This window comes from Mastacembelus armatus, chromosome 16, assembly GCF_900324485.2.
Source record: "Mastacembelus armatus chromosome 16, fMasArm1.2, whole genome shotgun sequence".
Lineage (NCBI taxonomy): Eukaryota > Metazoa > Chordata > Actinopteri > Synbranchiformes > Mastacembelidae > Mastacembelus > Mastacembelus armatus.
Window position 1 is genome coordinate 1,278,189 of NC_046648.1, and position 10,465 is coordinate 1,288,653.

The 10,465-nt window shown below is 47.1% G+C and overlaps 1 protein-coding gene across 3 annotated transcripts in view; it reads left to right on the forward strand.

Annotated features, from left to right (window-relative positions):
* Positions 1 to 10,158, forward strand: part of kirrel3l (kirre like nephrin family adhesion molecule 3, like) — a 32,565-nt gene extending 22,407 nt beyond the window's left edge. Inside the window, exons 4-15 of one of the 3 annotated variants that reach the window (XM_026294148.1) lie at positions 1,104 to 1,261; positions 3,066 to 3,216; positions 3,329 to 3,434; positions 3,724 to 3,872; positions 3,984 to 4,111; positions 5,274 to 5,400; positions 5,556 to 5,656; positions 6,270 to 6,468; positions 7,270 to 7,389; positions 7,581 to 7,690; positions 7,813 to 7,902; positions 7,996 to 10,158. In XM_026294148.1, the coding sequence (XP_026149933.1) occupies positions 1,104 to 1,261; positions 3,066 to 3,216; positions 3,329 to 3,434; positions 3,724 to 3,872; positions 3,984 to 4,111; positions 5,274 to 5,400; positions 5,556 to 5,656; positions 6,270 to 6,468; positions 7,270 to 7,389; positions 7,581 to 7,690; positions 7,813 to 7,902; positions 7,996 to 8,490 (1,934 nt within the window). In that variant the 3' untranslated portion in view covers positions 8,491 to 10,158. The remainder of the gene's footprint in view (positions 1 to 1,103; positions 1,262 to 3,065; positions 3,217 to 3,328; positions 3,435 to 3,723; positions 3,873 to 3,983; positions 4,112 to 5,273; positions 5,401 to 5,555; positions 5,657 to 6,269; positions 6,469 to 7,269; positions 7,390 to 7,580; positions 7,691 to 7,812; positions 7,903 to 7,995) is intronic. The other 2 variants (XM_026294146.1, XM_026294149.1) reach the window with 2 other exon arrangements.
* The last annotated feature ends 307 nt before the right edge of the window (positions 10,159 to 10,465 follow it).

Below are 10,465 nucleotides of genomic sequence, written 5' to 3' on the forward strand. Positions count from 1 at the left end.
TGTTGCCGTTAAGGTGTGTATTCACTGAGGCAGAGCGACAAGCGGCGCAGGTATGGTTGCCATGGAAAGGCAAACAGATGGAGATCACGAGCACGATGTGAGAATATTTTCACAAAATGATTCAGACAGTTCGTCTCTGTCCGACAGCCCAGCTTTCTGGGAGCAGTGTCACTGGAAGCTGTACAAAGTGGTGTGGTCATCGCATGCTCACACACACAAAGATGCTCATGCAGCAGCAGCAAAAAGTTAATCATAAAAAAACTGGCTCCTCTAGATTAAACGCACTCAAAGACCAAGGCTGATGGTTCCTGAAGATATGCATTTTTAAAACATGTGAATGAAATCGGGCTCAGGAGCCTGCGGTTAACGTTTATGTGTGGCCATAAGGGGTTTTAAAGAGAGAAGTGGGCTTTTTCGGTACACGCGTATGTGTGTGTGCATATGCCCGTGTGTGTGCGTGTAAATCAATGTGGCCAGATGAGACCAAAGCAATCCTGCACAGTCAAAGGAGTCAACGGCAGGAGTGCAGTCAGGGGAATCGGCATGGAAATTAAAATCACCTAGCACTCGGATTCCATTAGTGTCCGTGCCACGGCAGCGGAAGGACCTCTGACAATTCAGATACACACAGTGAAATTGGTTCGGTAGAGGGAGCGAGAAAGGGCAGGACAAACCCCCATGTTTACGCCTTCTCTTATTGGGTGGGGAGATAGACGCCTTCATCAGGGGTGGCACGCTTGGCTTGCCAGTGGTGCGTGAGAAACCATGCAAATAAATGAACAAATAAGCAATTCAGTTGAAACATCAGTCTGCAACAGTAAGAGCAAATGGAGTAATAATGCTGCTCCGAAGAAAGGAAATAAATAAGGTCGAGTGTGTGTGTGTGTGTGAGACAACTGCTCTAGGTCTTTGTGTGTGTCTGAGACAACACCTTGTTAAACAGACACATGGCTATAGGAAGACACTGTTTGCCTCTTGTGCTGTTGCAATATACTGCAACTACAAGCTCAATATCAATATGGCTTCTTTGTGGTTCTGTGCTAGCCTGGAGCTGTAATGAGTATTTTTTTTTTTTTGAGTGGTATGTTTGTTCTGCCTTACAGTTCCTCCTTCAGATCCTGTGGTAGAGGGCGGCCCTGTTGTACGTCTTAAGGCCCACACACCACACAACCTCACCTGCAGAGCCTCAGGAGCCAAACCTGCTGCTGAGATCACCTGGTACAGAGATGGAGAGGTCATGGAGACTGCAATTTATTCCAAGGTACAGTAAGAACACATCTTAGCTCGGCATTGTCATTCAATCACTAACACCCACATGATTTTACAAAACATAACACAGGCAGAAAAAAATGCAAAGCTATTCAAAACAGAAATATTTTTTTTGTAGGGTATAATATTCACTTCTCTTTTTCTTCCATTTCTCTTTTTATTTTTCTCATCTTTCTTCCATGGTCTCTCTCAGTTTTTTTTTTTTTTTTTTTTTTATCGCCACCCTTCTCTTGCAAGATTTGTTCTCTCACTCTCTGCAGTCCCCCCCCCCTTCCCATTTTCACTCATGCTCCCCACCCCCTCCTCCTTCGCCACCGCCTCCCCCATCACTCACCAAACCCCCCTCCATTCCCCTTTGCTCACTAATGCAGCGACACTACAGCATAACTGGAGCATGCCAAAGCTCAGACAGGCATGAGTGTTTCATACAGTAGAGTTTCTGCAGAGAAGAAATCACCCACAACAATGCAGAAACACAATGGGGACGCGCCGGAGCATAAGCCAGCCATGGCTGGGAAAGTGTCACATTTTTCATGCTCTCTGACCACGCTAAACGATGCTAAACGTCACATTTAAGAAGGCTAGGGCCTACGGAGAGGGGAGGAGAGGGGAGGGGAGGAGAGGGGAGGAGCGGGGAGGAGAGGAGAGGAGAGGGGAGGAGAGGAGAGGGGAGGGGAGGGGAGGAGAGGAGAGGGGAGGGGAGGAGAGGAGAGGAGAGGGGAGGAGAGGAGAGGAGGGGAGGAGAGGAGAGGGGAGGAGAGGAGAGGAGAGGAGAGGAGAGGAGAGGAGTGGGGAGGAGAGGAGTGGGGAGAGGTGAGGAGAGACGTGAGGAGAGGTGAGGAGAGGAGAGGAGAGGAGAGGAGAGGAGAGGAGAGGAGTGGGGAGGAGAGGAGTGGGGAGGAGAGGAGAGGGGAGGAGAGGGGAGGGAGGAGAGGAGGGGAGGAGAGACGTGGGGAGGAGAGGAGAGGGGAGGAGAGGAGTGGAGAGGAGAGGAGAGAGAGGAGGAGAGGAGAGGAGAGGAGAGGAGAGGAGAGGAGAGGAGTGGGGAGGAGTGGGGAGGAGAGGAGAGGATTCAGGATTTCCAGCATTACGGACTGAGACTGGGGTTAGAGCTTTGTCTGGGTGCAGGGTGGTGACAGGGAGTGATGTGATTTGATCCAGCATAATAATGCTTTTTGAGCGTCTGGCTGAAGGAGTGAAAGGCCTGGTCCATTGATTTGGTTGCCCAGGGAAAAGGCTCAGCTTGCCCTTGCTCTTTTCCAAAGACACTTCTTCCACACTGTCACCACCCAGAAAAACAGACACACAGGCACCTTGGTCACAGTTGATTTTCCTGGTCTGTGTTGAGTGTATGTGAGTATGAAGAAGAGGAGGAGGAAGTGAGAGAGCGGTGAGCCATATCTTCTGAATCTACACCTTCCCTCACTTAGGCGTATTGATTTCTGCGAGCAGTAAATAGATTTAAAAGATGATGACAAATAAGGAGCGCTGACGGGGAACACTCTCAGAAATGTGGGAACAGCACAATATCCCCTGCTGCATCATAAAACATATGATTTAACTGCCATGCCAAAGAGCAGGATGGCAATTTTAATGCCTCACGCATGAAAAATAAGGTCTGCAGTGTCATAGAAATATTCTTAAGTGATGTGATCACAAATGGCAAGTGACTCGCTTGTGCGACATGGAGTTGATTCTGAGCTCCCCTCGATTGTAGCGGGACCTCTTTTTAAAAGCATAGTTTGTAACCTGTGGCTCAGGCCTCCAGCAACATCTAACAGGTGCTCTGTCTACAGACACCGATGGAGGACGGGAAGAGGGAGACAGCTGTCAGCATGCTTCCAATCGTCCCGGAGGACAGCGACTCTGGACGCACCTACACCTGCAGGGTTCTTAACCCAGCTGCCCCCGCTGGACGACAGACATCGGTCACCATCAATGTCCAGCGTGAGTGTCCCCACGACAGCCCCCATGATAAAGACCAACCAAAATGTCACCGTGATAGAAGAATGAAGTCAGTTACTTAGTGTCAGTAACATGATGGTTTTCCTACTCACAGACCCTCCGTCAGTGACTCTATCAGTCCAGCCCCAGACCGTGACTGAGGGAGCAAAGGTTCTCTTCATCTGCTCTGCGTCAGCCAATCCTGAGATCACTGGATACAGGTATTGATCCTCTGCTTTAATCTCGACCGTACATTCTGATTCTGCCACCATGCACACAGAACCCGCAGGAATTAACATGACACGACATCATCATTTAACTATTCCTGAATATAATAAGCTACGAACAGGCCATCTACAGACACGTGGATTTAAATTGGCTGCGTGATTGACAGCATTTGATTGTGATTGGCACAAGGCATGAATCAGCTAATTGGCACTTTGACATGCATGGCTAAGTGCCTTCTCTGAATTAATGTGAGCATATAATGTGATTATTCTTCTGTCCCAGGTGGTCAAAAGGAGGAGTTCCCATCTCTGAAGCAAACGGGGACAGCCTTGAGGTGACAGTGGATTACTCTTACTTCACAGACCCCGTCTCCTGTGAGGTGTCCAACTCTGTGGGCAGCACCAACGTCAGCACCCTGGTCGATGTCCAGTGTGAGTTTGACTTTGGGCAAATCTTGTATGCAGTGTTTGAAGCTGGATAAAAGATTTTCTAGAAATATGTGATATTGATTGCATCTGGCTGCCTGTGTTGCTTCACCCTAGTTGGCCCCAGACTACTGTCAGAGCCAAAGCCAGTGACGGTGGATCTAGGGATGGATGCAGCCTTTACCTGTGCATGGACTGGAAACCCTCCTTTGACCTTGGCCTGGACCAAGCAGGGCTCCAGCGTGGTAAGGCAAACAAACACTAGTCAACACCTTATCTTGGTGGCAAGGCTTCAACACCACAACTCAACAGCAGCCCTCCAGAGAGAAACATTCTCACATGGCCTTGAGGCATGAATCCCTCACACTTTCTTTTTCAGGCTGAATCTTCAACACCTCCTCTCACCACGCTCCCTCAGGGCTAAAGCCTCTGGCAGAAAACTGTCTGTCCACTGACAGATTCATACAGCAACATCAAGGCACATGACACGCTGTCATACCCAACTCAATCAATTGATCAGTCATTCAGTCAGTCAACCTGTGAGTTAAGGTGTGGCCCTTACAGAATTACAACATAAATAACACTTGGGGCAGCATCTCTGCTTTCCAGACATTAAAAGGGCCTGACTGCACTTCAGCATCCATTTCCTCAAAGTCAATTTCGTAGGTGGAACAAAAGGGACATTTCCACCTTCGCTTTACATCATTCTGGTAAAAGTCTTTCAGCAAACCTGCCGTCATCGGGGACATCCCATAGGAGCTTCTCTCCTGGCACCTAATATAATTTCTGAGGCAGGAGCGCAGCAGAATGGCATAAGCGATGCTGTCATCTCAAAGAGTGCACAGTTTCGGCCTCTCTGAGGGAAACACAGCCATTTTTCTAATCCACCCACTGCCACTGTCCCTCACACAGTCACAAGTAATGGATTAAGTGGGTTACTCCATAAGTGTGGTGAAATAAAAATAAAAAAAAATAAAAATGCAGCGAGTGGGTTTGGAGAAAGTAGGAGTGAGGTGGTGAGGGATGGAGAGGGGGTAAATGGATAAATCACAGCTTGATGGAATGACGGGATCAATGAGTTAAGGAGTGAGTGAATATAGCGGCTCCAAAGGCTGCGGCCCACTCACACCATAGCACACTCCGCTCTGGCCCCACTGTTTAATTACAACAATCTCCCCAGCAGCACGGTCACTCAGCGGTGGCTGGAGTGCTTAATGCTGTGATTAAAGCTCTTCGCAATGAAATTAAACTCAAACCACAAGCATTTGTTACAGTGGTCAGCCCACCTCTGTGCTGCCTCCACAATGATGAAAGGCCCAGTCTCCTTTGTCTGCCCCTTCTGCCTTGTTCCTTCTCTCTCTCCCTCTTTTCCTAGCACCTCACTTGTCTCTCTCCATCTCTTGCTAGGTGCTCAGTAATGGTAACACCTTGCAGCTGAAGGCTGTTACCCAGGAGGATGCTGGAACATACACCTGCAAGGCCATTGTACCACGAATTGGTGTTGCAGAAAGAGATGTCACTCTAACTGTAAACGGTGAGTGTGCCAGGTTGTTTGGATCACTATGTTGAATAAGCCCCATCAAAATCATTAGCTGACGATGTGGTGTTGGGGTCGGTGTTTCACAATATCCTGTTTACATTTTTAAAATATTTCTGCTTTCTCTCTCTTTTCTTTTTTAATCTCATCAGGTCCGCCCATCATCACAGCAGACGCCACGCAGCATGCGATCAAGCACTCCAAGGGCAAGCTGGAGTGCCAGGTGGGAAGTAGCCCACCACCTGATAAAATTGTAAGTGTGCGTTTCATTTGCGTTATAGGTGTGAGAGCATTATTATTAGCTCATGTTACTTCTTGTACCTTGTAGCCGTGCCCATGTGGGAGTGGCTTTACCTTCACACCATCTCATTTCCACCTCATGGGCTGAGAAATACGTGCGCTCACATATTCACATCTGAGATTGCACAGGCACTGGGGAGCTGTAGGAGACTGACTTCCTACAGGTTTCAGTCAAACCACATTCAATTAGCGGCCCAAGAGGCGTCACTCGGCTGACCCCGTTTCAGTGCTGAACCTACGTGGGGCTGAGGATAATTAGGGTGTAAGGAGGAGTGAGAGACAGGTGCCCTGTGGCCTTATACTAGAGGTAGCAGAGAGAAGCCTTTTCTCATAGTGCAGCTGCCTAACCCTCCTTAGGCCTCACCTGCAGGGCAGACGTAGGAGGCAGCTTAGACATGAGCCTATGAGCTCTGCCAGCCATGGAGCGCCTCAGAGGTCAGCAGACAGAAAGAACAGAGAGAGAGAGAAAGTGGTGCTCATTCAGCTGAGGGATCTGACACCAGTGAGGAGTTCATTGAAAAGTGACTCACTCCCTACTCCGTATGTTCTCTTCCTCATCTCCACAGGTGTGGACCTTTGGAGACATGAGTCTGTCTTCTGGTTCGTCTGGCCGTTTCTCAGTGCAGACAGTAACCAGCGACCATGGGGTCCTCTCTTCTCTGGTGCTGTCTGAGACTCTGGCACAGGATTTCCAGCTGCGTTACAACTGCACTGCTTGGAACCGCTTCGGCACAGGAACTGCCCTTGTCACACTGAAGGAGCAAGGTACAATCCGACCCGAGAAATAATCCCCACCTGAGCCCATTAGAGATGCTTTAGTGATGCCCTCAATCCTTGCCGTGAACGGGGCCAGATTAGGTGGAAGCATTCCTCCTGTCTTGTGCTTATCTTAATTATACCCCTCTAATCGATATGATTTAATCAGCAGATGGGTCCTTTAATGAATATGTTGCCCCATAGCATAGATATTGATTGGAGGCAAAAGTCAATTAGAGGAAGCCACATGTGTTTACGCTTGAACTCATATTCTCCATCACTGTCTCAGAAGCAAGTTCAGCATCTTGGGCTGCAGCCCCTTTAAGTGATCTCAGAATGAGGCAGTAGTACTACTACACTTATGCTTTTGGAAGCCTTTGTTACAGCAGACACCAAAAATAAGATCCTTGCCAGTAATTTACATCAATGTAGCAGAGTAGGGACTCTGGAGAAATGGGCAGCGGTATCTCCTGGAATCTCTAATTAGATTACTGTCTATTGCTTCATTGCATGTCAGGCCTTGTTACCCTTCCCTCAGAGAGATTAGAGGCAATAGCCAGGCTGTGAGATGCTGCATTGCCCACATGAGCATACAGTAAGCCCCCGACTCGTGAGCAGGCCAGATGAATTTATATAGGTGCTGACATTTCTGGGATTAGAAAGACAAATGAAGCATGGACCACTTTTGTTCTGATCTGCTCATTCTTGACACTGACACTTACCTTCTACTATCTCTCATTTCCTTCCCCTGACAATTACGTACCCCCCACCCTCTCTACCACCTTCTTCATATTACCATTCACATTACAGAAGCCCTGCCAATGTTGATAATTGTTGGTGGAGCAGTAGGAGGAGGCTGTGTCCTGCTCATTTGCGCCATCACTCTGGTCTCCCTCTGCTGCAGGCACACAGGCAAAGGTGAGCTCAACGGTTAGTATGGGCAAAAGGGTCAACGCCCAGTTCTTTAAATGAGACAGACTCAAGTCTTTTTATTTGAAAGATCAAAACTGTTTTTGTTGATTTTTGTAACATTTAACCACAATTTTTAAAGCTTTTTTTTTTTTTTTGTATTTCCGAGCCTGCTTGGTAATTTCAAGTGAAATACTTTTCAACCCCTACAGGTAAAAGGTGTACTCGTCTCTCCAAGAGCGACATCAGAGTTCAGATTGTTCACAGCGATCACAACGCTACACGTGGCAATGATGACGAGGAGGATGTCAAAGAGCCCATGGTCAGTTTCTGTTTGCCAGATATCTCTACTGACGGTTTAGGAAACAACGCGTTAAGGCTGTTTACACGCTGAGGTTTGTTCTTATTCAAAGCGAGGTCTTTAAATGTCTGGTCTCCTCTCAGGCCCCAAACAGCAGCGAGTCTCCTGGGACGTCGCGTACAGAACACAGCGACCTCCTGGAAGAGGAGGAGGATGAGAGATCTGACATCAAGGTGAGACTTAAAACACTTGTTTGAATCGAATAGCTCACTTTGCATTATTTAGCTGAACTATGTCCACGATCCATGTCTCTGTCTCCGTCACAGGACCCCACCAATGGCTACTACAATGTCCGGGGCCATGAAGACCGCCACATCCGCAGCAGTGGGTTCTCCGAATATGTTCCCAACTCTCGGCCAGTCTACACTCCGTCGCAGCTGCCCTCCCCCAGCCCCATGTATGGTCAGCATGGCACCCAGCCTCGTGTGTATGACTTCAACCACCGATATGCAACGACCACAGCGGGCAGGACGTCATATGAACAACAGCAAGCTGCAGCCCAACAGCAGCCCGCTCAACCAGCCAGCATTTATCCCACTGACCCCCTCTACAGCGGCTCCGCTTACCTACCTGCTACCTATGGCCGCGCCTTCACCAGTTACGTTAAGCCCGCCTCATATGAGAAGGTGGATGCCTACGACCAGTCCGATCAAGCCAGCAAGGTGTCCAGCTCGTCTCGCTTCTCGTATGCCTCCTCACAAGTGTCCTCCCAGCAGTCTGACTATGGCCGACCTTCACAACGTATGCAGACTCACGTCTAATTTGACAAAAAAAGAAAAAAGTAAAAAAAAAGAAATGGAGAAATAAAAGTACAGGAGCAGTGAGTAGATAACCCTTGGCACCTCCACACGTCTGTGTGGATGGACTAACATGAACAGAGACTTTCTTTACTTGGACGGTCCCTTCGAGGACGTGATGGGGACAGTATTGGGAGGGAGTCATGTGATTTAGGTTACGGGATAACCAACCTGTTTGTTGTGACTGGATGTGACTGACAGTAATGGTAACTGCAGAGCTCCTGAGCTGCAGAACTCAGCAGATCGTGATGTTCACACCAAATTTATGATTACAGTGTGATACCTCACCAGGATATCTCTACACGAGGACCCCCCGCCCAAACCTGAGGAGATATTCTGTCAGCGCAAGGGCCCTCTAGAAAATCAAATCAAAGGCATCCCCTGAATTCTGGTGGTCAACACAACTGGGGTGAACGTTTACCTTCATTCCAGAGTTTACTATGTGTGAACACTAAATGTCAAACATGACGACCGGAGTAAGGCGATGCAAGCTGAGACAGATTGGAGGTAAAAAAACTGATATGACCAACCTATTGTTGTCTGTCATTTACTGTTTTGTTGGCATGCAAAAGGAATTCTAAGCACATTCGTGTCTCTATCACTAATAAAAGACTGAGCTATCCACAGATGTAAACAGTACTGCACAACAGCCTAGTTCTACTGACCAACAAGTGCTGCAGGCACTTTACTGTATGAAGAGCCTAATCAGTGGTGGGATACTTCTGGTCTGAGCTGTATTCCTGGAGCTTCTACTCATTATAACCCTGACATGTTGGACTTAGCAGTGTTGTGAGAGATATATGCAGAGAATGTGTATTTTAGCCTCCAGTCTAAAAGAAGGACTATAACATTGAACCAAGATGGACAAAATAAGGCCATGAAAACCCAAAGATGGTGATAACTCTATTGGGGGAAACAGGGGGCTGCGGCCGATTACAGCGATCCTTCCCCTGGTACTGTAATCTGATTGTAAAATAAGAAGTATGGCTATTAGCAGAACAATCAAAAGTGGTGGTCTGGAAAATGGTGGCAATCTTAAACTTGACTAAACATTAAAACGAATGCAGCATCAACTTCAGCAGGCTCAGGTGGGGCAAGGAGTCCTAATGTGGACTACACACTCAAGTTTTACAACTCAATCAAATTGTCTTAATATGTTTACAAGAAACAGTACTACCCTGAAACACTAAGTATCTGTACAAACGGCCGAGTGGATACTTTCTCTCTGTTGCATGCAAATTACGTGTCTAGTGAAAATCTTCAGCGTTTATATTCATGTCCATTTCATGTTTGAGACTTGGTTTCTGCACCCGGCTCAGTTGCATCCCACCTTCTGGATGCTTCAGTATGGACGCCTGTACTGCCATTTGTCTGAAAAGCTGTAACCAGGCACCTGATGAGAGAACAAAGGTCACTGAAAGTGAGCAGGCAAACATCATCGCTTGACTTTATTTTTCTATTATAAGCCTTAATGTACAGCGTGTCAACTGGTCTATTGTAAAGTATCTTTATATACGTATGTATCTACCTTGGTTCATTTATTTGGGTTCACGAATTTTCTTCTCTAAGTTGGTCATCAATCATTGAATGCAGTTACTATGCGTTTTTTTTTTTTTGAACACAACTAATTTCTTTTATTCTTTTAATAATGTATTAAGAATTTTATTTGCTAAAAATGAGCTCTCATTGCTTGTACCTTTGTACACATATTTATATTTAAATAAAACCATTTCCGATAAAAAAAACAAAAAAAAAAAAAACTGGCTGGTGAGAGTTAACCAGCCCGGTGAGGAGCTTCTTTGGGCACGGGGACAAACAAAGCTTCGTGCGTAGCGACAACGATGAACACATAATTTAGCAGCACTGTCTATGTTGATTTTCCTATTCCCCCAGTGATGCGCTGCTTTTTAATTAAGACAGATGAGACAGTAGAACCCCC